Source organism: Quercus robur, chromosome 10 (assembly GCF_932294415.1).
Source record: "Quercus robur chromosome 10, dhQueRobu3.1, whole genome shotgun sequence".
NCBI classification, from domain to species: domain Eukaryota; kingdom Viridiplantae; phylum Streptophyta; class Magnoliopsida; order Fagales; family Fagaceae; genus Quercus; species Quercus robur.
Genome location: NC_065543.1, coordinates 31,831,881 through 31,859,051, shown reverse-complemented (window position 1 = coordinate 31,859,051; position 27,171 = coordinate 31,831,881). Strand labels below are relative to the sequence as shown.

At 35.7% G+C, this 27,171-nt stretch overlaps 1 protein-coding gene across 4 annotated transcripts; it reads right to left on the bottom strand.

The window, feature by feature from the left end:
• LOC126703551 (DExH-box ATP-dependent RNA helicase DExH3) lies at nt 1-26,708 on the bottom strand. Of its 4 annotated transcripts, none has more exons than XM_050402509.1 (19): nt 26,126-26,708; nt 20,514-20,671; nt 20,350-20,437; nt 19,905-20,132; nt 18,395-18,490; nt 15,132-15,320; nt 14,843-15,002; nt 14,635-14,765; nt 13,265-13,438; nt 12,912-13,184; nt 8,400-8,594; nt 4,997-5,200; nt 4,742-4,811; nt 4,177-4,325; nt 2,797-3,105; nt 2,445-2,504; nt 2,172-2,324; nt 1,973-2,083; nt 1-1,141 (listed from the first exon to the last, which is right to left on the bottom strand). In XM_050402509.1, exons 1-19 carry the CDS (start codon nt 26,471-26,473, stop codon nt 650-652), a joined length of 3,588 nt encoding a protein of 1,195 aa, XP_050258466.1. In that variant the 5' UTR covers nt 26,474-26,708; the 3' UTR covers nt 1-649. The 4 variants fall into 4 exon arrangements, with proteins under 4 accessions (XP_050258466.1, XP_050258467.1, XP_050258469.1 ...); XM_050402510.1 differs by having other exon boundaries at nt 20,514-20,668; XM_050402512.1 differs by having other exon boundaries at nt 20,350-20,420; nt 26,126-26,293.
• Nucleotides 26,709-27,171: the final 463 nt, after the last annotated feature.

Sequence of the window (27,171 nt, the reverse complement as noted above, 5' to 3'; positions counted from 1 at the left end):
TCAAAGGAAGTTTAGCATCTAATAAATAAATACTTGGTCCAACTTCCGAAAGTTGAGCCACACTTTCCAGTTCCAGCAGGAGTCAAAGGCTTTCATCCAACAGACTTCTCAGGTTTTACATAAGCAATTTACAAAAAATGAATTGCACAGATTGATCTAACATGTACATTTTTGCTTTAAGAAACTTTTTCTAACTTGCTAACTCTTCCTCTGCCAAGAATGTTTATATTTTTACCTTTGGCTAAATTCATGACTCTACTGAAACTGCCTATGTTACAAAAGTTGACGTATACTTATGCAGCCGTGACTTGCCTCCGAGCTGAGACATGCAGCATCTTTGTGTAAAACTTAAATATAATTTTCTTCATCTGAGTGGCGGTAGAATCTCCACTTTGGCCTCTGAACAATGTTATCCCCCCATTCCAAAATTAAGGATTCAACACGGTCAATAACTGTCATAGAATTTATGAACTGCAGCTTCACTTCTACTTTAAACTGTCTGGAGGGTTCACTAAGGTCCGCACCTGTTTTAGATCTTTTGAAAAGTATGCTCCAGTCTAGTTGCAACTCCAAGTCCGGAAAGATTTGAACTCCATTCCACCAAATCTTTCATTTGGGAAAATAACAATAACTGTTCTCTATGATCATTTTAACCCCACTTAGCACCACGAATTGAGGTTCTTCTCTGATCTTTCTTTTTGCTCTTCTTTAGAAGCATAGACATGTGGTCAATATCTGTAGAAACTGAAGGGCTCTCACCACTCAACCACAGTAGAGCCTCACCAGCGGCATCCTTCTCTGCAAGTTTCTTACTAGTGCAAGGTTTCCCCACAAAATTCAACCCATTAAAGATCACAGTGGAACGGAACTGGTTATTTTTCAGTTCTTTTGTCTTGTATGTGGGTGCTTCATGTCCTGCCCTGGCAAGCAAAGTCTGTAGCTGATTCTTCAAATTATTACCCTCAACTCCACCTTTCGAGAGTGCACCTGGTAGCATATCTTTTGTTGCCTTCTTTGAGGGTGCTGGCAGGTGCCGACCATAGACAAATCTACCATCACATTGGTCCTCTGAGACTAGCAATCTTACAGTTGAAAGGAGCTTGTCATTGTATAATTGCATATCATGCTTGGGATCCAAGAGCTGCCCACAAATATCAAGAAAATCAAAGAGTGCATCAACATTTTAGCAATTGAATATGTGCTTCACATGGGGAGATTCTCATAAGAAATTATATTCTTAGAAATAAAGTAGTAATTTTTATATAAATAATAAACGTTTTGGCATAAGCACTAAATACTCCCAAAGAAAATAAGTTCATCATTCCTTTTGTTATAAATTTCTAACAAAAGATGATTGATACCATTATCTACATTTACATTTTTTACAATAAACAAAATGCTATTTTACTCTGGAGAGCCATATTTAAGTGGGCTTTATTTTGATGGGTCCATTCTAGAGTGCTAAATTTGCTTGACAAACTAATTTTTTTTATAAGTAAAAATTTGCTTGACAAACTAATGAAAAATACTAATAACTATTTGTTTATAAGACTCTTTTTGTGAACTATTAGATTAGGTGATAGAGTGGGCCTAGTTAGCTTTAGTTTGTAGCCCTGTCACAGAAGTTAATTTTCTTTTTCCCCCTTTTAGGATTTAATTTTAAGCGGCACATTCTTATCTTAAGTCACTATAATTTCTACCGCTAAAAATTGTCCTCCTTTAAAATAATTTAGCAATTTCCTTTCACTTCATACCCTCCACCCATTGCAGTTTGAGCCAGAGTTCATTGGCATTTTGGTTTGATCAATTTTTGCATGTGTCTGTGTGCGCAAAAATTGATCAAGAAATAGAGTAGAGAGAGAACTCTAGATTAAGAAATAAGGGTGCAAAATGACATCAATACAGGAATGATCATCTCTGAAGAATTCAAATGCATTTGAGTTTTGAGTTGGGAAAAATGGTCAATTCTTACTTTCTTCCGTATTAGTTCCTCAACTTCTCTCCTTAAGCTTATGAACGTATCTGCTAAAGCAGGTTTCATGAAAAATTCCAGGTATCCTCCCAACATTTTTAGGTGCCCATCCTATCAAAAGCCAGTTATAGCATCAGCATCTTCCACTAGTAATACATATTCCATAAGCAAAAGGTATAACTCAAATGAAAGAACTTACTAGTCCACCCCTGGAAATATTCCCTCCAAATAAGAGCAGCACTGAATCGGAGACACCAGTTGAATCACGGAGAAATACCGAATTTACTTTCACCTTTTCATTGAAAACTAACCATGGATATGGAATTTTGGGTACCCCAGCATTCACAGAATTCTATTTGATACGGTTCAGAATTAATAACAAGGCAATCATAATTTCGTAGCATTGGTGCTTCCATTCAAACAGAAATGCATATAAGAATGTACTTAAAGTTCCAAAAGACAAGAAACTTACCGAGTACAGAAGTACTTGACCATCCTCCATTGTTTTCAGTGCTATTGACTTCTCTTTGTTCTGTAGAAACAAAATTCTTTCAGTGCATACTATATACCAAAGAACAAATATATGTAACCCAAAAAGATATATTAAACTCTGACGTAACTTCTGGCTGAACAGATTAATTCATTTAAATATAAAAAGAAGTGCCTTTATAACTCTTTTTGCTCACTGGACTTCAGCTTACATGACAAATAAAACCAAACATGCAGAGAAGAAAATATTTAAGGGAAGGCAGAGCAAAACGAATAAGAGAAGAGAAAAAAGGGGGTGGGGTGAAGGGGGAAGGGAGTGAGGAAGCATGACTTACCACAACAGAGCATATTCCAGGGAACAAGCCTGCACAGATGATAGCTCGGATAAGATGCTCGTCATGGCTCCATCTATTGCAGTTTTCTGGGTTTTGATCAACTAGACCAGTGTCCTTCAGCAAAAAGAAGAACTGCTTCCGAAGAGAGTCAATGGCTTTCAGAGTTTGAGCAGAAAGGAAATTTCTCCAACAGTACTCATAACCGGATTGTGTTCTTTCAGCATCTTTCCAACCCTCATAAGCTCGGACAACGGCAAGGTGGTCACTGTAATTATGGGCAGCAAACTGTGCTTTTGCAGACTCTGCAAGCTGCAGACAGTGAAGAAACAAAAGATGATTACTCACTCTCTTTCTCTTTTAATTGAGAACCTGATGCTTGATATGAATTAATAGTTAGGATTGTATATCTGCCCCCATCATCAAACAACAAAAATCACTTGGAATAAGTTAAGACCTGTCTAGTACAAGAAGTCTGCAATTTACATGGAGGAAAACACGATGACAAAAACATTGGATTGTCCAAGTGTAATGTCTTATTCCTCCATATTCTAACTTCTCTAACAACACTCACAACTGACTTATGACCTCAAACATCTCTAATCCCCATGACACCCCCCCCCCCCCCCCAATTTTCTCCAAATTTAAATAATCAACATATAATGTAATACACAGATTTTCTGAATATTTACATTCTAAATAATCTCTCAATTAATCATAGGATGGATATAAAGTGTTACATAGCTAATATTTTATGAGCACCTCTGCACTATACTATTTCTAGAAGGGTCTAGAATATCCTTTTTTTATGATGTGGAACCTCACCAAGAGTCTAGAATATCCTAGTGGTGAGCTGCCACTGATGAGCTATCCCTCACCAGCTGGCATTGTCAAGAACATTCTCTATTCCTCATAACCAACTCTCCTACATATGTGGAATATAGTGGCTGAGGGCTGAATCATATTTTCAGCTTCTACTTTTGAATCTTCCTCATTGAATTCTCTTCTAAATATTCCGTTAACATAAGGAAAGGAAGCATATATCAAGTCTGCATTATTTTTTTTTTTTGATAAATATCGTAACTTTTGTGAAACAAGATAGCCCAAGTACACGAGAAGTATACTATGAGACCATCACAATCAAACTCTCAAATTACAATTAACAATTAGATCTAAAAGAAAAGTAAAAGAAAATGAACCCAAAGACGACATCCAATCAAACACAGATTTCCATAAAAACAGCTTCAGATTGGGAGTATCAAGTCTAGAGTATTCATAGCTCATCATGCATGCAAGGAAGGTAAACAAGATTAACACAGAAATACATACTAGAACATAGAAAATCATCAATATTTCACAAGGAACACATAGTATGAATCTTACATCCTTCTTGTCAAATGGCATCAAGAATGGATCTCTGGCACTAAGACCAGCAACAACAGTCATTATTGGATCTAAGCAGTTGAAAATAGCCCCAAATATGAGCATCTTTCCAAGTTTTGGCTCAACTGGAAGCGTTGACAAGTTGCGTCCTGTAAAGCAACCAGTCATGATTCTGAGGATAAAACCAAAAGCACTGCCTTGAAACAGTCTAGAAACAAAAATAATCTCTGTGCGAAACAGAACCAAAAAAGTGCAAGTGTATGTGTGTGTGTGAAACAGCTTAGATACAAAAATGGTGTCTCTGTTAAACAGCTTAGAAAAAAAAGGAGTCTGTGTGTGAAGTAGCTTAGAAACAAGACTGGTGTCTGTGTGAAACAGCTTAGAAACAATGATATTCATGTATTCTACAGCACCGAACCAAGACTGGTGTCTCTGTGTATGTGTATGTGAAACAGCTTAGATACAAAAATGGTGTCTCTGTTAAACAGCTTAGGAAAAAAAATGATGTGCAAAATAGCTTTAGAAACAAGACTGGTGTCTCTGTGGCGTGTGGGTGTTTCTATACCTAGCAGAGTCAGATTTTCATTCTCATCCAAAGCCCCAATGATCTTCAAGTATTCTACAGCATTTTGAACCTACAAATCAAGCATGATACAAATAAATAACATATCTACTTGCATAAAAATACCAATGGAGACAGAAGCAGAAAAATATAGGGCCATAATCCAAAAGCATATATCTTAATAGCATCCAGAAAGAAACATTTCTGGGCAGTGATGAATATGCAGAGGCTCAGAAGCAAACTCAAATTGAAATTTACCGATAGAGGTTCTGGTGCCTGCAATGCCCTAGATAAGAATTCTGAAATACTTCCAAGTTGTAAACTTTTGATTTGTAAACATAACGATTGTAATGGTGTCCTTAAAAGTTCTGGCAATTGATAATCAGCAAAAGCATCATATACACATCTGGGATAGAGATGATAACACTCGCCAGATTGAACCCGACCAGCTCTTCCTCTCCTCTACAAAATAGAAGTGAAAAACTAGTATCAGCAGTCCATGAGATGAATCAAATCTCACAATAAAAAGTCAATAGTGTGCAAAGAACTGTAAAACCCGACATTAAAATTTGAGTGCTACATAACTACTAAATCATACAAAATTTTACCAAGCAGAAGCAAGAATGTGGATAGTCAATAATGCTCAAGCTTTGCATCATGTGTCACAAGATCTGGGACGAGTTTCATGAAAACCCACTTATGCTAAGTTAGGCAAAATGGAGGGGAATGGAATAGAAAGGAGAGGGAAAAGGGAAGGGAAAGTTATCTTTCCTTCAGGTGTTTGATTTCTTAGAGGAAATTGAATGAAAAGAAGTTTAAATTAGTGTGTCCCACAGCAATTAAAAACTGAACATAGTTGTTTTCTCTTTCGTACCTATATTTCCTCCCAATTTGGGAAGAAAAGAAACGGTGGGCCTGGTGGGTAAGGGAAACCCACCATCTCCCTTCCCTCCCCACCTCTTTCTTTCCACCCAACCTAAGGAAAGACACCTCTTCCCTCCCTTTTCCCTCCATCTTCACCCTCATCCTTTTCCTCCCCTTTCCCCCCATCCAAAAAGTGTTTTAGACAAATGGGATGACTTTAACCAAGGCCGAAAATTACAGATCAATTTCCACTCATTTCTACCTGTTTGTTTGAACCATCATGAACTTCAGATGTTTTTAAAAAAGTGAAAAATGATAAAAGTCACGCACCCCATGAACTTCAGAAGTTGAAGACTAGATACAACCACCCACCCATTTTAAGGGGAAGAGGAAGTGCCATTTGAGACAAAACTCATTGGCATAATGAACTTCAGAAGTTTAAGGCTAGATACAACCACAACTACACTCAAACAATGCAAGCGGAGGCCTTCTAGAGGAAAAAGGGGCTGTAACATCATTTTTCACTTGTGGATTATAAGGACACTTCTTAGGGTGAGTTTGGTTCAGCTTTTTGTAAAAGTGCATAATGAAAAAGTGGAGTTTCAAAAAGCTGAGTGTTTGATAAAAACTGTTAAAAAGTGCATAATGAAAAAGCTGAGTGTTTGGCTAGCACTTATAAAAGTGGCAGTTTAAGGGGTAAATTACCAAAAAGGACAATGTATATATAAGGGAATTTATTTCATACTTTTTTTTTTATAGGAGTTTGTTTCATACTTAAATCAATTACTTCATCATACTTAAATCAATTTTTCTCTTTTTAAAAAAATTATTTTTTTCTTACCAATATTAGCTAATAATAACCTACCACTTAAGATTTATTGTGAAAGTATTGTAAAAATATTATGATAAAAATTGATACTAATTTTAATTTTAACATACTATTAAAATTATTTTTTCTCTTTCTAAAAAAATTATTTTTTTCTCACCAATATTAGCTAATAATAGCCTACCTTAAGATTTATTGTGAAAATATTGTGATATAATTTCTTTTTTCCCTCTTTTTTTCTCTCCACACACGTGGGCTCTACTTCTTTTTTTTTTCCCTTCTTTTTTTCTCATCCACCCACGTACCCACACTCTTTTCTTTTCTTTTTTCCTTCTTTCCTCTACCATCTTCAGTCCAGAACATTCCCAGCTCTCTTTCTTTTCTTTTTCTTTTTTTTTTTTTTCCCTCTTAGCACTTCGGTCCAGAACACAGCTCTCTTTCTTCTTTTTTTACAGCTCTCTTTCTACTTCTTTTTTTTCCTCTTAGCACTTCGGTCCAGAACACAGCTCTCTTTCTTCTTTTTTTTTTTTTTTTTTCCTCTTAGCACTTCAAAACGAACGAAGGAACCAAACTCACCCAACTCATCCAACTCCAGAACGTAACCTTAAGTGCTTGGATCGGGAAGATTGGATGATCGGAACCAACTCCAGAACTCATCCTTCTTCTTTTTCTATTTTTTTTTTTCTTGTTCTTGGATGATCGGGAAGATTGGATGGTCGGTAAATCTCTCCCCCCCTTTTTTTTCGTTAGTCTTCTTGATCCGCCAGAGGGTCTTGATCTGCTGTTGTTCTAATTTTCTTGTTGTTGTTGTTGATCTGCTGTTGATTCGAAAGAGTTGTTGGTCTAATTTTTTTTTTTTTTTTTTTTTCTGTTCTTGATCTGCTGTTTCCGAAAAAGTTGTTGTTCTATTTTTTTTTTTTTTTTTTTTTTTTTTTCTGTTCTTGATCTGCTGTTTCCGAAATAGTTGTTGTTCTAAATTTTTTTTTCTGTTCTTGATCTGCTGCTGTTGTTGTTTTGATTTTAGATTTGTTGTTTAATAGAGGGTAATTTGGTAATTTCCTGTGAGCCCAACGGCTATATCAAAACGCTCCATTCACATTTTGATTTATGGACCTCAGGAGGTCCATAAATTTTGCGCGTTTTGGACGTTGTTTTTGCCTGAGTCCAAAACGCAGCTTTTATCAAAAAGTTGCGTTTTGGACTGAGCCAAACGCCATTTTTCTACGGCTTTTTCTAATATGCGCGTTTTCAACTCCTAAAAGTGCAAACAAACGCACACTTGTACCTGTCCACAAAATGTATATACTCAACTGAACCATGGTTAAAGACTGCAAGTGCCACATAAATGTATGGGGACAACCTGAGCATGATAGTATCTTTTTCAAACAAATGAATTCTTTAAGAATAAGAAAGGAACATAAAAACTCCAACCTTGTTTAAAAAGAGGCTTTTGTTCTGTTGACACAAGTGAGCCATCAACCCAACACAAATAGACCTAATATGACTGGTCTAATGAAAAGAATACTTAGGTCAATCATTTATAAAATTTTTGGAGCAGAAGGATTTTTCCAGGACACTTTGGGCCATGAGTAATCAATAAACACCACAAGAAGTTAATCAAGGAAATGTCCTCAACAAATGATAATATGTTTCTTAAACATACTGTGAGAAGGTCATACAGTTTAAACATCCTATATGAACATGGTTTACCTACCAAAACCCATATACTTTCTATTAGTTTGTCTTTTCCTAATCACCTAAAATACATGTATTCTGCCACAGAACCAGTTACCATCAACCAAACACACCCACAAACAAGAATCTACAAGATGGGCATGCCCATAGGGACAGTAACTAATGCATTTTGTACATGGAAAAAGAAAAATTCACAATAAAATAAGCGTTGATATCATGTCAGATATAATATCTTAAACTAGATATGATAGTGGGTTGTTATCAGAATAATCTTACTTGCCGAGCAGCAGCCTTTGATATCCAGGATGGTAGCAAACAAGGGGTATTATTTAGTGCATCATATGATGTCTCTTTTGCCTTTCCACAATCAACCACAAAAACAACATCATTGATGGTGATACTAGTCTCAGCCATGTTTGTAGCTAGAACTATTTTCCTCACTCCATCTTCAGGCTTATCAAATATTAATCTCTGTATGCAAAACAACATAAAGAAGGAATCAGGAAAATTTACCCACATTTGATGAATGGTATTGTTCAAATCTGAAAATGTAATAAGATGTGATGTAAAACATGTAAATGATATATAAAATGAGGCTGTAATCCTCTTTCAGTCTACCAAGAGGGAAGGGATTATAATTTAAGCCAAAATAATTACATCTAGGAATGCAGTTGGTTGGGTTACTCGGGAAAATATACCTCAATAAGAAAGGTTTCCAATTACACCAATTGGTTTCAAATCAGAGTTTTTGAACCTGAATCAGCTTCAGTAGGGTTTAGTCAATATTATGTTTATCAAGCTTTGCATTATTTTATTCATAATTAAATTACAAACATACTGGGAATCAGCCTCTCTAAAATAAAATAAAATAAAATTGGAGGCTCCCCACCAATCAGGTTTATGGGATGCATGCTGGTAGTAATAACTAAATACAAGTTGAATTTCAGGACACAGAGTCCTAATTGAATTTTGGTGGTTAGATTCATGATATGCCATTAAAAATGATAAGTGAGTCAAGATAAACTTAGGATGTCCAAGCCCACATACAACAATAATGCACTATTCCTTCAAAGATGACATTTTGATTATTTATTGCATTAAATTGAGAATAAACATAGAAGTCATGATTTTTTTTTTATAGGTAAGCAGAAAACTTTTATAAAAGATAGAAAAAAGAGAAATACAAGAAGTTCATGATGATGAAAAAAAACAGGAGCAAAGAGAACAATAAACAGAGGGTAATCAGGAAACTAAGCTAAGGGAGGACAAAAACTCAAAGAAAGAAGAACAATCAGTAAAACCCCAACAACGAGACCACTCCAAAAAACTACGTTGGCATAAAAGCTATAACTCATCCAACGTCTTCTCTTTGTCCTCAAAGGATCGACGATTTTGTTCCAACCACACAATCTACATTAAGCACCCTGGAACCAAGTTCCAAATGTCCGAGTTATTCTTCCCATGCCACTGATACCAACAAGATAGCAAACCCGCCACCGATCCTGGCATAACCCAAAGAATACCAAAGGCTTGAAGCATAAAAGACCATAGGGAATGGATCACAGGACAATGAAGAAGAAGGTGGTTTACCGACTCCCCATCACAGCAACACATACAACACCTATTAGCCAAAGGGCGACCCTTCAGCATTAGATTATCCAAAGTGAGGATCCGACCATGTGTAGCAGTCCACAGAAAGAACGCCACGCGCTTAGGAATCTTTGGTTTCCAAACCCCCTTCCAAGGAAACAAAGAATTTAAAGCACCCCGGATCGCAAGGTAGTAAGACCGAGTGTCAAACTTACCATCGCCTTTAAGCCGCCAGAAAAGGGTATCTCTCCTAGTACCCTGAGGAATACGAGTTTGGATAAGCTGAAGAAGAGAATACGATGCAGCCAACTCCCAATCTTCAAAAGCTCTATAAAACGTTAAATTCCACACTCTAATTGTACCCCCTTCTGGAATCCACAAAACCTCAGAGATACAAGCATCCTTGACTGCTAAACACCCATAGAGCTCAGGATAGAGATCTTTTAGAATAGTGTCACCAATCCACCTATCATGCCAAAAGCGGATACGAGTGCCTTCACCCACTACAAAAGACAGATGCTTAGAAAAGCTCTCCCATCCATTGTTAATGCTTCTCCATAGACCACACCCATGAGACCTCCTGCAAACATTAGTACTCCACCCCCCTTGACCCTTGCCATATTTTGAGGAGATAACACGCTGCCAAGAGGGTGTTTGAGAAGTTGGATGTTATTGCTGGATAGTTCTCTATCAGTGTATTATTGAGAGGAGTGGTGGATGACTTTGTTTGGGCTTGTACAGGTGTGTATGGCCCTAATGACAATGGGCAACGGCCTACTTTGTGGGAGGAGTTATCTTAGGTGCGCGCCAAGTGGCCCATGGCATGGTATCTAGTAGGTGATTTTAATATTATCAGGTACCCAAGTGAGAGGCTTGGTTGTGAGTCTTTTAGCCTTGCTATGTTCGCATTCTCGGATTTTATAGAGAATAATTCTTTAGTTGATTTACCTTTAGAAGGGGCCTCCTTCACTTGGTTTAGAGATTTTGGTCTTCGCTCTATGTCAAGAATTGACAGGGCTTTGGTTTCTCTTGATTGGAAGGAGCACTTTGAGAATGTATCCCAACAAGTGCTTCCTCGTGTTCTTTCAAACCACCGTCCTCTTCTGTTGGAAGCCAGTGTTGTCCGACGCAGTCAAAGTGCCTTTAAATTTGAGAACATGTGGTTGAAAGCCGAGGGTTTTGTTGATAGAGTTAAGCAATGGTGGGAGGGTTACAATTTTGAGGGCTCTCCAAGTTTCATCTTGGCTCAAAAATTGAAGGCTCTGAAAGCAAACTTAAAAAAGTGGAACAAGGAGGAGTTTGGTGACTTGGCTTTTAGAAAGAAAAACAAGCTAACTGAGCTGATGGGGTTAGATGCGAGAGAAGAGTTAGTGGGTCTTTCAAATGAGGATCAGATTCAGTGCCTTCAACTCAAAGGAGACATAGAACAGTTGGCTTCTCCTGAGGAGATTTCCTGGAGGCAAAAGTCTCGGGCCTTGTTTGTGAAGGAGGGAGATAATAATACTTGGTTTTTTCATAGATTAGCAAACTCTCATAGAAATGCTAATCAAATTAAAAGGATTGAGGTGGATGGTGTTCTTTATGAGGATGAGGTAGATGTGCGCTCTCAGATAGTTATCTTTTATCAAGGGTTGTTTAAGGAAACTGAGGTGGGACATCCTACCATGGATGGGTTAGATTTTGCTTGTATTGATGAGGACGGGCGGTTATTCTTAGAGAAGGAGTTCAAGGAGGAAGTCATCCAGGTATTAAGGGAGATGGAGGGGGATAAAGCCCCTGGTCCTGATGGCTTTACCATGGCTTTCTTTCAGAAATGTTGGAGTGTTGTGGAAAAGAATGTAATGGATTTTTTTGATAATTTTCATCGACACTCTGTGTTTGACCAGTCTTTGAATGTTTTGTTCCTCACTTTAATTCCTAAGAAGTGTAATGCCATTAACATTAAAGACTTTCGCCCCATTAGTTTGGTGGGTATTGTGTATAAGCTGTTGTCCAAGGTGTTGGCTAATAGGTTGAGGGTGGTTTTGGATAATCTCATATCTAAGACTCAAAATTCGAATGTTGGCGGAAGGCAGATTTTGGATACAGTGCTTATTGCAAAAGAATGCTTGGATGGTAGATTGAAGAGCAGAATTCCGGGTGTGGTTTGCAAGCTGGATATTGAAAAAGCTTATGACCATGTGAACTGGGAGGCCTTGTTTTATTTGTTGGGCCGGATGGGTTTTGGGTTGAAATAGAGGGGGTGGATTAAGGCTTGCGTTTCGTCTGTCCGTTTTTCAGTCCTGGTAAATGGATCCCCTGAAGGTTTTTTTGGAAGTTCTCGTGGGTTGAGACAAGGGGACCCACTATCCCCGCTGTTGTTTCTTTTGATAATGGAGGTTTTAAGTAGACTCTTGAAGAAGACAGAGGAGTGTAATCTTATTCGGGGTTTTCATGTGGGATCTATGAACTCTGTTGGGGTGAGTATTTCCCATCTGTTATTTGCTGATGACACTATCTTATTTTATGATGCCTCTAGGGAACAGCTACTGTCCATTAGGTTCGTGTTGTCTTATTTTCAGGCTTTTACGGGTTTGAAGGTCAATGTAGGGAAAAGCGAGATTGTCCCTGTTGGGGAGGTGAACAATCTAGATGCTTTGGCTAACATTCTTCGTTGTAAAGTGGGTAGTTTGCCTATGAAATATTTGGGGATGCCGTTGGGAACCTTTTTTTAAGACAGCCTCGATTTGGAATCTTATTTTGGAGAAAATGGAGAAGAAGCTTTCTGGGTGAAAGCGTTTCTATTTATCTAAGGGTGGTAGGCTCATGTTACTTAAGAGTACTCTCTCAAGTCTCCCGACGTATTTTTTATCTCTTTTTACTATTCCTAAAGCTGTAGCAGATAGATTGGAAAGTATTCAGAGGAATTTCCTTTGGGGGTCTTCTGAGGGGTAAAGTCTTATAATATAAAATCTATTGACAGGTAATGTTAAGTCACGAGGCATGCCTAATTTGAGCCTCAAGGTTTTAGTTTTGAGCCTTGTCCCATTAACACCAAATGCTTCCCAAATTCATAAATAGCATATTGATTTCAACAAAAATACATCATCAACATAAGATTCAATTTATTGGAACATTTTGTCTTTCCCAGGAGTTTTCCACAACAAAATCATTGCAATAACTATGCATAGAAAACACTTGGATAAATAATTCAATTACCTGCTCAGAGCTGGCCATGGAACCATGGCATGCAAGAAGCAGCACCTTGCTTGGGTCGCCCAAGAGGGGATGAGATTGGAGCTGGTCCTTCAAAGAATTTATGTCATCCCAACCAGTCATAAAAACCAAAACAGCACCAGACCTTTCCTTCTTGACTATGTGGCAGAGCACATATTCAATGAGGTTAAAACCAATTGAGTCAGGATTCCAACAGGATAAAGACTCCTGAGTCCGTAGGCTATACTCCTTAAAGTCGGCAGCTTCAACTGCATCCTGTTCACAAGAGTGGGAGCAGATTGCTATAGAACCAAGAGTAAGCAACAAAAACTAGATAAGATTGCAAATTTGCATACCTCAACAGCAGAAGCAATCTGGCTCTTCCTCTTTTTTAGAGTTTGAGCTTGTTTCTGCATTTTCCACACCTTTTCTTGACCATAATCATCAATTTGATTATATGAAGTCAATCGATATCCAGTCATTTCAAGAATATTCTCCAGAAAATGTGAGCGGACTGGGTATGTAAACCCCTGAAATAAACAAAAAGAAAAACACCACCCAAAGAAAAGAAAAAATGTCAAACTGGCATTGCTTACGTTCAGATCATGTCATATTCTCTCTTTTTCTGGTAGACATAAAAATCCAAGGCGCCAAGGGCTCTCCAAATATTAAACAAAATATACAAAGAAATGAAAGAAAAAGAACAAAAGGAATCAGGACCAAGAAATAATACCACCACAGAAGTTAACGAATGAACAAGAGAAGATCCATCCAATATTATAAGAGCCAATATGTATAACAATTTCACAAAATATTTATTTTTATAATTATATTTAAGTACTGCAAACTCAATTAATACTAATTCAAATTAATTTGGAGTAGTCCCATGGATGCTTAACTAATTGAGGTGGGCTCTATTTATCTTTATTTGTCATTCTGTCTGAGCTAAGGTCGTGCTGTCCATCATCTCCCTACTGATTGATATCCTCCTTCAATATGTGTAAGCACTACAAACTCAATGATCAAAATCTCCAAGACACATATATACTTTGATGAATATTTCACCTTAATTTGAAACTTTTGGATGCTTCTAAATTGAGGTATCAATTAAAAACTGAACAAAAAATCAAGCAAATTTAGGTCTCTAACTTTGACAAAGAAGTTGACTTTGCAAGACTTTCAAAAGTCTTCACTCCTGAATTTAGCCTATAAGTTCACCTATTTTCAAAACTTACAGATCTAGAAAAGAAAGAGAACTTGAGAGGCCTTGGGGAAATAAATGATGGATAAGAATATAAATCTTCTTTTTCAGCATTCAATATGGCCTATAATGCCCTCCAATTAACTGAAATGCACTATAAGGGCCATTATAGGCTACAAAATAAAAATGGCAGGCACAATGTTGATGATTTCAGACAAGCTACCCACAACAGTAATGATAAATAACAAACATGTCATAAAAGCAAACAAGAACATGAGTTAGCCCTGGTTATGATGGTAATAGTCATGGAGTCCCCTAAACTTCATCATCCAACAATCATTTCAGTAGTTGTACTTGCATTATATGTGAAGGGATTTTAACAAAGAAATGATATAGTGATTAGCATTGTGAATTTTTTTTCTTTTGATAAATAACATTCTTATTGATGAAGAAAATAGGCCAATTACACGGGGAGTATACAAGGAACAAGGAAATCAATCTCTCAAAGTAGCACCGTGAACTTACAGGAATATGAATCATTGGAGCACCACCGAAGTAGGAAGAGAAAAGCTCAGCATTTAAGGTTGCACTCATCAAAATCAACCTCAATTCTGGTCTACGGTGAAGGAGCTCTTTGAGGACAATAAGAAGAAAATCTGGAATAAAAGCAAACAATGGTCAACATCCCATTTGAAATAATGATGAACAACCCATAAATCAATTCCAATGTTACCTTCATTCATTCCACGTTCATGAATCTCGTCGACTATAACATGAGTTACCCCTTTCAAATGTCTATCAACAAGTAATCTCCTCAACAATATGCCAGTGGTGCAAAAAAGAAGACGAGTGTCCCTCCCTTTCATTCCCTCTAGCCGAACTTTATAACCAACCTTTCAGAAGGAAAAAAGGTTTAATTGGGGAAGAGGGGGAGGGGGGTTATTTATAATCGAGCTAATAAAAATGATTGAACGAGCTTAAGTTCTAGAGGCAAGAGTAATAACATCAGATGCAAAACTTACAGAATCTCCCAGTTTCTCCCCTCTTTCTGCAGCAACTCTTTCAGAAACAGACATGGCAGATATTCTTCTAGGCTGAGTACATATAATACTACAGACAGCTCCACGAGCTGCTTCAATCTCAGATTCCAAAATGTATTGAGGAAGTTGCGTGGTTTTACCACAGCCAGTTTCACCTGAGACAACAATGACCTGCAAAATCATATATGTTATTAATAACCTTAACCATTTGTTTAGTCCACGCATGTATTACAGCCCTGGTAACAACCAATGTACAAAACCCATCAAATACTTTAATGATACAGAAAATTGCTTTCATATCTATCCATAACAGGCAGAACCAATTTAAAATGATACAGAAAATTGCTTTGTGCCCAACCAATTTATAATGTGCGTACTGTAAAAAATAAATAAATAAATAAATAAAAACCTGATCCTATTGAGTATAGCACTAGCAATTACAGCACGCTTTTTTTTAAAAAGTGCTCCATACGCTTCTGTTTAAGGAATTCAGTACTTACAAGTAAACGCTTAATACCCAAGTAGACCTAGAAAGTTGATCATGATCAACTTTGGAGATGCAAAACAAAGAGCTACAATTCAAAACCAACATCAGACTGTTTTCCTCTTTTGTTGGATTGCTGGGGGGAAGGGGGCTAAAGAGAGGGGAGAGGTCGAGTCCAATTTGAAAACACATAGTATACAAATATGGGTTTTTGAGAGAAAGTGTGCACACTGTGGGAACAGTGTTGTTAAAAGCGCTGATCGCACTTAAGCGCAAAGGCCTAGGTGCAAAGCGCAAGCGCACGTCTGATCGATGTGAAGCACACATTTAAAAAAAATTTAATAAATTTTAAAAAAATTATTATTGGTCAATACAACAATCAAGTGATCAATTAATCATATAAATTACAATAAAACATTTTATATAATTTATATAACATTTATATAATTCTCTTGTGCTTTACAAAATATATGCAAACATGATATTTGATGGCCATGATTACAAAAAATCATAGAATCAAAATACAAGTATAGAACCAGAAAGGCAAAGGCTAAAAAATACTAGAATGTTAAGTAATGTTATCTTTGCCTAACAAAATCAATATAAATATGCAATGCAATCCTAATCTACATAATCATCATCCTCATTAAGCAAGGGATCATCATAATTTTCTGACTTGAGTGTTTGTTTGTGTGGTCGTGGTCCAAAAGGTCTAAAATATCTAAAGAGGCAGGCTTAGGTTTTTGGTAGAACACCACACTATTAGTTTTTATATATTAAATCAATGGCTTATTTCAAACATATTTAGATCTAATGGCAAAAAATCAAATCATGATTTTTATTATAAAAAAAAATACAAAAAGCTCAAAAAAGCGCACTTTGCGCTTAATAAAAAAGCTCTAAAAAGTGCGCCTAAGGCACGCTTTTGTGAGGGCGCCTCGCTGTAGAGGGAAAAAGCCCCAAGGGCTGTGCGGTCTGCGCTTAAGCGCGCATTTAACAACACTGCTACAATTTCCATGGATCACCTAGTTTTGTTCTTTATATGAAATTAAGAGGTTTCAAGGAGGACTTTTTCACTTGGAATAGAGATGTATTTGGTAATTTAGATATCAAAAAGGTAGTGTTGGAAGAGATGAGGCTTTTAGATATGAAGGAAGAAACTGATGTACTATCTCTGGAGGATCATACAAAGAGAGAGGAATGAAAGTTTGAAATGGAGAAATTAGTACAATTGGAGGAGGTTAACTGGCTCCAAAAATCAAGAGCACTGTGGCTAAAAGAAGGGGACAATAACACATGGTTCATTTATTGGTTGCCTAGTCCTCATAGTTGAGCAATTTGTCATTGGAAACTTTGAAATCAAGGAGGTAACATATTTTATGTAAAGGGAGGTGAAGCAGTGATTGGCTTTAACAGGACTTCGTGTCTGTTTGACTAGAGGTTATAAGCTCAACTTTTAGCTTTTATGTATAGCTTTTTAAAAACCTCTTTTTTTTTCTTTTTTCTTTTTTCTTTTTTTGGCTCACTTTTTCAAAGTACAAGTATACTTTAGCCACTTTCAGAAAGAAGCTAAATAAGTTGTTCCCAACGGACACTTCATATCCAAAACCAGCTGAATGGAGACCACAGGTAGAGTCTCTACAAATAGATTGAGAGGAAATTATGGCCCAAGACGCAGATAAATGATGAAAAAGGATCCTCCTTGGCGTCAAGGCCTCAATGGACTGTATTAACTTGAGATGAGTTCAATATAAATAATATATAAGCTTATCATGTTTAAGATGATTGCTCATTGCAGTAGTAAGAAGTGAAACATCAATACTTATTCTTATTTCTAGCAATTTTGGCAGCAAAACCTGTGTAAATTGCAATACATATGGCAAATAAGTTTATATTTATCAGTTTTTTTTATGTTCTCTTTTTTTTTTTTTTTTTTTTGTTATGGAAAAGTGCCTAAAGAGAAAAAAAAAATTCTCTCTTCTTTTAATCGTGCGAACGTTTTAATTGCCAAATGACTCATTAAATAATAACTAATTATCTAATTGGGCTATAAATCTAATAATATAATGCATTGGTACATAGCCATCTTAGTCTCAATGATTTTATTTAAAGTTCAGATTACCAGAATGCCAAAAAGAGGATGTTTTGCACAATTTACACACATCAGCAGACCCATTGCAATGGATTAGACAAGGACTACTAATATTAAAATCATGATAATAGGAATGAAATCCTTTTCAATGTGGTATTCTTACATACATAATATCCACATCAAAAGTAAAAAACAACCTTCCACCACCAACTAGTAACTCCATCCATACCAGAATCAGCAATATACAAAAACAAGGCAAAGAAGCACCATATTAAAAATAAGACAAAAATTATGATTGAGAATCAGACATTATTAAAAACAAAAACAAAAGAACATAACACATTGAGTACAAAATATGCACCCTTTGGTACAGGAAATAAATAACCAGCTTGATTAAGGCAGATCCACACACACAAACACAGAGTCACATCTCATAAAAGTAATGTTCACTGACTCCAATCAAACTAATCCTTAGAAGAAGATATAAATAAATCTCTCTAGAAGATTAGACATATACAAACAAAATGGATTCCAACACATAAAAACCAATATACCTATATGACATGGTCAAACAAATTTCTTCTTTAAGGCATACTCAGACGTGTAAAGGAGTGAAGGTCAGAGAGACAACCATAATTTACAATAGTAACCAATGAATTATAATTTCACCTGATTTTCAGAAACAGCTTTTAATAATGCATCCTTCTCTTTGAATGCAGGGAGACTTCTACGAAATTCAAGCATCTTTTGACCCTCAGGAGTTTCCTATATATGAATACATATCTGTCAGACAACTTGCAATTGCTTAAGGATGGGGAAAAAACGGAAAACTAGAAAAAAGGTAGTCTTTATTAAGATGATGCATATTGGAAACATCACAACTCAATGTAAATTATATAGTAAAAGATAAGAATGATACTGCCTTGTTAATATTACTTCAAAAGATAAAATATGATAAGAAGGAGAATACACCAATCATAAGGGTACAATTGATACACTGAATGAAAATTACATTAAGAATAGTAATCTTTATTATTGGGAATAGAAGATATATTAATGGAATAACTATTACTATCCATAAGTTTGGTTGTTACATATGAAAAGCTTGTAAAAGATGATGTATAAGGAAAATTTATAGTTTTGGAAATATATCAATTTTAAAACCTATTATATGTACTCAGGAATAGCTATTAAATCCATCTTAAAGAGGAATAACTATTCTTCAATTTAACGAATAGTTATTCCTATGTAATAACTAATCCATGTAATAAAAATGTAACTAAATGACCGAATTGCTATTATACATGAATAGCTATTCCATTATAGGAGCTATTACACTATACCAAACATACCCTAAGTGATTCCTCATTATACTAACCAACTATTGAAAAACACAAATTTAGTAACATGAAGCAGAGACTTCATAAGGGCAAACATATTCATACTATTAATATACTAAACATGCACAACTGAGCAGCATATGCCCTACATTCAAGTGTATGGGAAGATGCTAATATTTTACAAAAAGAAGATAACAGTAATAAAGCAGAAAACAATTCCTGTTGCAAAAAAGGGACATGATTATAAGCCTTATAATTGCCTGGCAACAGAAAGCAGCTAGTTTAATGTCATTCCTGTTTTCTTAAGTTCTAGAGTCGGGCATTTATGTAAGTTTAAGAATTTTTCTGACACAAAATACTGCACAAAAATTTCCTGTTCAAAACCAATAAAGGAAGCAAAAATGATGGTAAAACCTCTTCTTTTTTTTATTGATTCCTAAGTTACATGCACTTAGCAGATTTTGAACCCACCACACACTCCATCCCATTATTATGGGAGGAGGAACTGCCATGTAATTGAAGCCCATTGGAAATAAATGAGGGTAAACCCAAGTTTAATTGGGCAAGAACCACATCTCTAATCAAAACAATGACCAAAGCTATGCCAATGCACAAACCACAAACATCTTTAAGAAACTATTGAGAGAGAGAGAGAGAGAGAGAGAGAGAGAGAGAGAGAGCCTTAATTAGTGGATAGTTAAGTATTTGAGATATTATAAATAGATAATAAATATTAAATCAAAAAAGTTTGAACTGCCGGAAAGAATAACTGTGCGCCTCGATAATAACAACAGCCAAAAAAAATGTATTTGAAAAAGTTTTGCTGGTTTCAGATAAACCTGCCAATCTTGTTGCTTATCTCGCAATTGCAAACTTCTCCGTTGGAGGATTCTCTCCATGACAACACTATTCTTTATCAAGGGCTCCTGCTGCTCGTAAAACCCCTCATCACTTCCTGATCTTGACAAGGAATTATCTGAGAAACTTCCATTGCTCATAGGTTTTTGAGAGAGAAAAAGTCTGAGTCGAGCATCTACTTCTCTTTGCAATCCCAAAGGTAAGATCACCTATTAGTAATCAAAATAATAAGTACATCACACCGGATTCACTAGATGCAAAGTTTAGTACCTTCAAGAAATATGCACAACCTTCTAGGGTAAAAAACAATAACTGCCCATCTCATCCATTTTAACTAAGAATCATTCAGGGAAAGTGCTTCAAAAAATTCTCAAAAGACGCAAGTCATCCCTTTTTTCCAAACATAAAGTAAATGCGAGAAAATACCTCTCTCTGTGGACGCTTCTCATCCAGGTCAGATCTGTAGTTGGGCAGAGGGACTTTACTAAAGACGACAACTTTTGCATATTGATGGCTGCCAAAATAACTATATTTCAAACACAGAAGAGATAGAATTATAAGATGCAAGATTACTGTACATGATCAAATACCTATGTAAGCCCATCCTGGCTGCCATTGCTGAAAGTTGCTCAAAATCACGTCTATCTTTTCTCTCCCTCGACACCACTTCTTGCTCATCTTTGTTGCGAAGAAGCATGGTTAATTTCCATCTCCACTCATCAATGTTATCTAGGGTTGAAGCACACTGCTAATCATAAATCAATAATTAATAATTTAATAAACACATGAACTCAATCTGCCAGAAATTTTTCATAAAAAAAACATATATCACAAGCACACATTAAAACGTTGGTCGAAGGATGAAATGTATGACACAACATCAACAATGGTTAAGTAGATCACCAAATAATGGCTTGCTGATATACAAAATACAATGAAATATAGTAAATAAGGTATGCTGTTTGAAACTTCAACATCATGATCCAAACATATGGCTACTTGCAATGAAAGAGTTTGATAACACATGCAGTCTAGAGAACAGAAGTTTCTAGAGTAAAGATGGAGAGAATCTACCAAAGGTCCATGAGTCTTATTTTGTGTTTTGAGTCATTTTCTTATTTGGTTTAGAAGTTCTTATGTACCATTTCTTTATTATTAGTAATCACAGTCTCTCTAGAAATAGGTTATTTAGGAGTCCTAGTCCTTCTAGGAAAGGATTTAACAATAGTCCATATAAAGGTTTTATTATAGTAAATAATATTCATAGTGAGATCAATTTTAATAAAATTCCAGCAATTTATTTTAAGATTTGAGGGTGTGATTGCCTTTAGGTGTGATTGCTTAGGATAACATAGATGTGATTACCTAGGGTTTTATTTTTCTTATATCATGTTCGATTCATTGTTTGAACACCAAATAACCATCAAACATATTCAAGATCCAATCTTTTCTTTACCTAAACCCTTAAATGTCAAACCTCATTCAAAACCCCAAAAAGATCTCATCAAGAAATCTAAATTAGTGTTGAATTCCTAAAGATCCTACATCAAAATTACCTAAAGCTTTAAACATCACACCTTATTCAAGAATCCTTCAAGATCTCATCATGAAAGCTAAATCAGTGATAAATTCCTAAAGATCCTACATCAAAATTACCTAAAGCTTTAAACATCAAACCTTATTCAAGAATCCTTCAAGATCTCATCATTAAAACTAAATCAGTGATGAATTCCTAAAGATCCTACATCAAAAATAGACTACAAATCTTGAATCTTTTGGTATTTCATCTTGTTTTTCCTTGATGTGCTCAACCCTTTTACCTACACTGAGCATATTTATCGCTAAGTAACCAACTACAGCCACACACAAAATTTAATTGACACATGACCAATCTAACAAGTTTCCCAATTTTTAACACATGCATATAACTAACTTTTCCTCCAATTTTGGGGCCATAGAAAAGCTCCCATTATTTTTGGCCATCCCGTCCATGATGCCATGTTACCGTCCATCCCATGCTTTCATGTCATAGTGAGTATGCTGCCATGTCATTACGAGTAGTCTCACATGCCATGTCACATACTACATTAACTTGAGCTTCAGGTAAGAAAGTAGAGCAAACAATGAAGCTGCAAGAGCCAAGAGCTGGAACAGGAATCAAAGAGTGCCTCCATTAAGTAACCTAAGGCTCAAAACATCTTTGAGCCTTTGCATGCACATTCATATGTAAATGCAAAAATATGTCTGGGATCACTCGATTTTGCCTTGGACTTAATTCCATCCATCAAGTATTGGTTGATACAATGAAAGAACATGATAAGTAACAAAAAGAATTTGGCACATTAAGTACCAATGGACAAGCACACTGACACTAATTTCTTTTGATGTGACCTTTCTCCTTGTCAATTATTAGTAAAATTGGTCTATAATATATATATATATATATATATATATAAATATATATATATATTGATAAGTAACATAAGAAATTTTAAAAAAAAAACCAAGTACACTTGAAGTGTACTACAGTGGCACAAATCAAGAACCCAGATTACAATGATCTATAAGATTGGGGAGAGAAAAACAAGAATAGGAAGGCAAAACTAAACTCCACTCAAGGAGTACGGAAAAAGAAAAACTTGGGGCCCGTTTGGTTAGAGATTTCTAATATTGTTGTTTAAGTGTTGTGGAAATATGTATGGGTTAAAAAGTGTTATGGAAATACGTATTATGGTGTTTAAACATTAAAAACTGTTGTTTAAACACCCCTACCAAACACCCCTTAATGTCAAGAATAGACCATTCACAATCCTCAAAGCATCTAGCATTCCGCTCCCACCATAAGCACCATAACAAACAATGTGGCACAAACCTCCATAAACCTGTATTTCGACGTCTACCAAACTTCCCCTGCCAAGATGCTAACACCTCACTAACTTTATACGACATAACCCAATGTATACCAAACAAACAAAAAAACCATAGACCACAACTCATATGCTATAGGACAATAAAGAAGAAGATGGTCCACTGATTCCCCACACCTTTTACACATAAAGCACCACTCTAACACTGCAGTATGCCTCTTCCAAAGATTATCCGTAGTTAAGATCTTACCTAACGCAGCAGTCCAAGAAAAGAACACTACTCTAGGAGGAACCTTTGATTGCCACACCTATAATATTGATCAACATATTCATGTAATACAATCTTAGGGCATGTTTGGAACACTAAATGGTTCTTACAAAAGGAATAAGAATCAATATTACTATAAATAAAATAAGTAATGATTGAATAACTAATATTCATTTGTTTGGTTGCAAAACTAGAATAGAATCCCGAATCTGTATCTCATTACATAGCACAACACATAAAATGGCATAATAGAATCTTATATTTTGTCAAATTTTCTAAAATAAAATACCCTTTCTTATAAAACTATATATATTCCATAGGCCTCAACTAGCATTCTATTATATATAAATTTTTTTTGGATAAGTAATGTAAAATTTCATAGATATCAAAAAAAGAGTCGCCCAAGAATACAAGAAGTATGCAATAAGGGACCATACAATCAATCACGCAAATTACATAAATCTATCAAATCAATAACAGAACATAAGGACTGACTATGCAAAATAGGCATCCAATCCAACACAGCTCTAAAGAAGAATAATTTGAGATCAGACATAGTTATTTCAGTATCTTCAAAACTCCGATTATTCCTCTTCCTCCATAGACACCACATCAAACAATGCAGGGCAGCCATCCATACATGATTAAACAATAAATAGTTATCGTTCAAATCAACAGTGTTTTTAAAAAATTGATTAACTAGCAATCAAGATCTTTTGTCAATAAAAATTTTTGATTTTATTTAGCATCATTGCTAATTTAGTGTCCCAAATGTCAGGCCTTGGTGCAATGGCAAGTGTCTTCCACCAAAAGTGACTCATTGCGGGTTTGAGTCTAGGAATTAGCCTTTCCACAAAAAATTGGGGGCAATGCAGCCTATCATGACCTCTCCCAAACACTGCAAAAGTGGGAGCTTTATGCACTAGGACGACCTTTTTTTGTTAATTTAGTTTCCCCCTTGCAAAGTTTGTTCAATATCTAAAGCTATGCTCAAATACACAAGTAGGTAGAACTCATATTATAATTTTTAAAACAAATATTTTAATTCTATATTCAAATACTTTTGATTAAACCCTTTTTTATACTATACAAAACAAGCCCACCTTTCAAATTCAATAAACTTCAACTACATTAATTTGTATCCTTAGGATATTAAAAAATTTACACCAACATCTATCTCAAGCCACTTTAAGATCCTTGGCAAGCAAAAAACCTCAAAAACTCCTCCACTGATCATCATCTAATAGGCTTCACCACACTGTTTGAGACAGATGAGTCAACTTAAGATTTTGACACAAAGTGCAGGCTTTGTAAACTTTTGAGTCAGACTCAAGATTTAACACCAAGCAAAAATGTAAGGAACCCTAAACATTAAGCCCTGAAATCATGGTTGATGAGGATCAATGGAGGGCTAGGATTGTGGTCAGAAGTTGCAATTATTGGTGGCTATTAGAGATACAGAGAGAGAAAGAGAGAGATGATAGTAGAGAAAAGTAAAAGTCAATGATGGAGCTTTCTAGAAATGGAAGTATCTTTAGATGGAGTACAAAAATGACAATTTGTGTTATGATCAAGTTGGGAACTCAAAAAAACTCAAAAGAAAGAAAAATTAGGGCAAACAAAGGAAGTGTCAATCGGCACTAGAGTCCAAATCAGAAGTTCAAGGCTCCCGCTTGACACTTTGTGCTAGCTTTTCCCATAATGCATTCCAATTAAACTCAAGCAAGTCCAAGACCCTCTTGCACATGGGAGACATCTAGCAATCAGTTTAAGGATTGAATTAGAGATGTAATCATGTAATCTATGAGGCAAGATGATTGAGCACATGTCCAACAGTTTGATTAGGGTTAGAATTAGTTAGAAGTTGTTACAAGTAGATTGAGTTGGATTGAGTTAGTTAGAGCTCTAGCACATGTAACACATTAATCACATGTATTCATCAAGTCACATGCTTGATTAGAGAGCCAATAGGAGTGAGCCATATGTGGCCGATTAGATTAGGGCATGAGATGTATAAATAGATGCTTGCAACTCTCATTTGCCACGTGGGATAATAATCAAGTTGTTTCCTTTGTGCTTAGATTTCTCTCTAGTTTTTCTTTCTTTGGAGATAGAGACTCTCAAAGAAGTCTCTTCTTTCTTTTTGTGCAATTCATCACTCGTGAAAACTCATTACCAACCAAAACCCTAGCATTCTCTAAAGATCAACCTTTATAATTCCATCATCAAGAACCTTAGAAACCTATTCATAACCGAAATCCCAAGCCCTTAAATATCAATTTCCAACATCTAAATTGACAAGATTCAATTTTACTCATCAAGGAACACCACCCATAACTGTGTATGTTCTCTACAATTCAGTTTTTTGGGAATGTAAAATTTAATGAGAATTTAGGGCATCAAAACTATTATAGACCTTTTGAGGACAAATAGCAATTCCTCATATTTTAGGGGAATAGTTATTACTAAGGAGTCATTCTTTATAAGTGAAACCAAAAAATCAATTAGATATTGTCTAGGAATATTCATTCCATTCCTAGGAATGCAAAAGGTGAACCATGATTTACCATGGAGTAGTTCCAGGTTTGGGTTTTCTTTTTTTCTTTTCTTTTCTAATGAAACTGAAAGGGTAAAAGTGAATCAAATTCCATGAAAATCCAGTTAAAATTTATGGTTTCAGCACCAAAAACAAGATTCTTGTATAATCATTTGGTACTATCTATTTTACTTAAGAATGAAGCAGCAAAAGTTGTAAGACTTTTTATAGTTTATAAAAGTTGTAAGACTTCCAATTTCTATCCCTTAACTTTCTCAGCTACTCAACCATTAGTTACTGAAAATTCATGATTTATTTATAGCTATTAAAAAAAAAAAAATACATACACTCTCAAAAATCATAATAGCACTTCACAAAGCTATTTCTTCTCTTGCATTCAAAAGCAAAAGCCAACGAAATTCTCTGCTTCAAAAGCGAAATGGCCAACCAAACAGTGCCAAACTCAACAAATACCATAAACCCAATACAAAACAAACAAAATTAAACAGAGTGAGTGAGCCAAAAACCAACCAATTGCTGCTGAGTCGACCCCGAGTCACGGTCCGACTCGTCACTGGACACGTCCTGGTACGCGTACCGGCCGTACCCGGAGCTCTGCTGGTACCAAAACGACGTAGCAACTCTCCTCTGCCTCCCATTGCGGACCACCTCGAGGCCCGAGCAAGTGACCCGATGCCTCGAGTAGGGCCGCACGTGCGAGTTCCCAAACCTCGGGTGTCTATTTCTTGAAAAGAAAGGTAGCAGTGAGGGTTTTAGAGTATTGGGGCCTCGAAAATAAGAGGTGGGTCTGAGAGATATGGCGAGAAAAGGGACTGTGGTGGTTCTGATATAGCCATGGAAAATGGCTGAGTAGGGCATGGTAGAAAGAAAGAAAGGTGTTTGTATAAATGTCTGAGAGAGATTAAGTAAATGGGAATTGAATTGGGAAGTGTGCGCGTGTGTGTGTTAGTTCAAATGAGTTGAGTTGAGTTGAGTGACATTTGCCACTGCAATTAGGGTTTTGTGACAGAGTAGGGGAGTTTACTCTGTCTGTTTAACGTTGTTTTTTGGTGGTTGCAAAGCAGATAGGGGATTGGCAGAGGTTTTGCGTCGATGGCTAGATTTTTCTTTATATAGTTCTGTTTTTTTTTGTTTTTTTTTTTTTATTTTATTTTTTTCATATCTCATAATTTTGTTCAGATTATTTATTTTTTTCTTTTAACCAAAGCTGAATGTTTCCTAAAACTATAAATCCGATCAGTAGAATGTCAGGCTCAGCTGAATAAAAATTAGGCGAAAATATAATTTTAGTTCCTATATTTTAGAGGCATGGTCAATTTGGTCATTACATTTTTGTATAAATTAATTTAGTTAATCCTATTTTTAACTTATAATCAATTTATTCCATTCTGTTAACTCATTAACGAAAAGTGTCTGCGTGGGTAATGAGGTGTATTGTTGACATGCTTAATGCCTACATGGCTACTTAAATAATAATAAAAAATGTTAATTAACATTAAACAATACCATGTCAATATTTTAATTAAAAGAAATAAATAAAAAACATAAACAAAAAA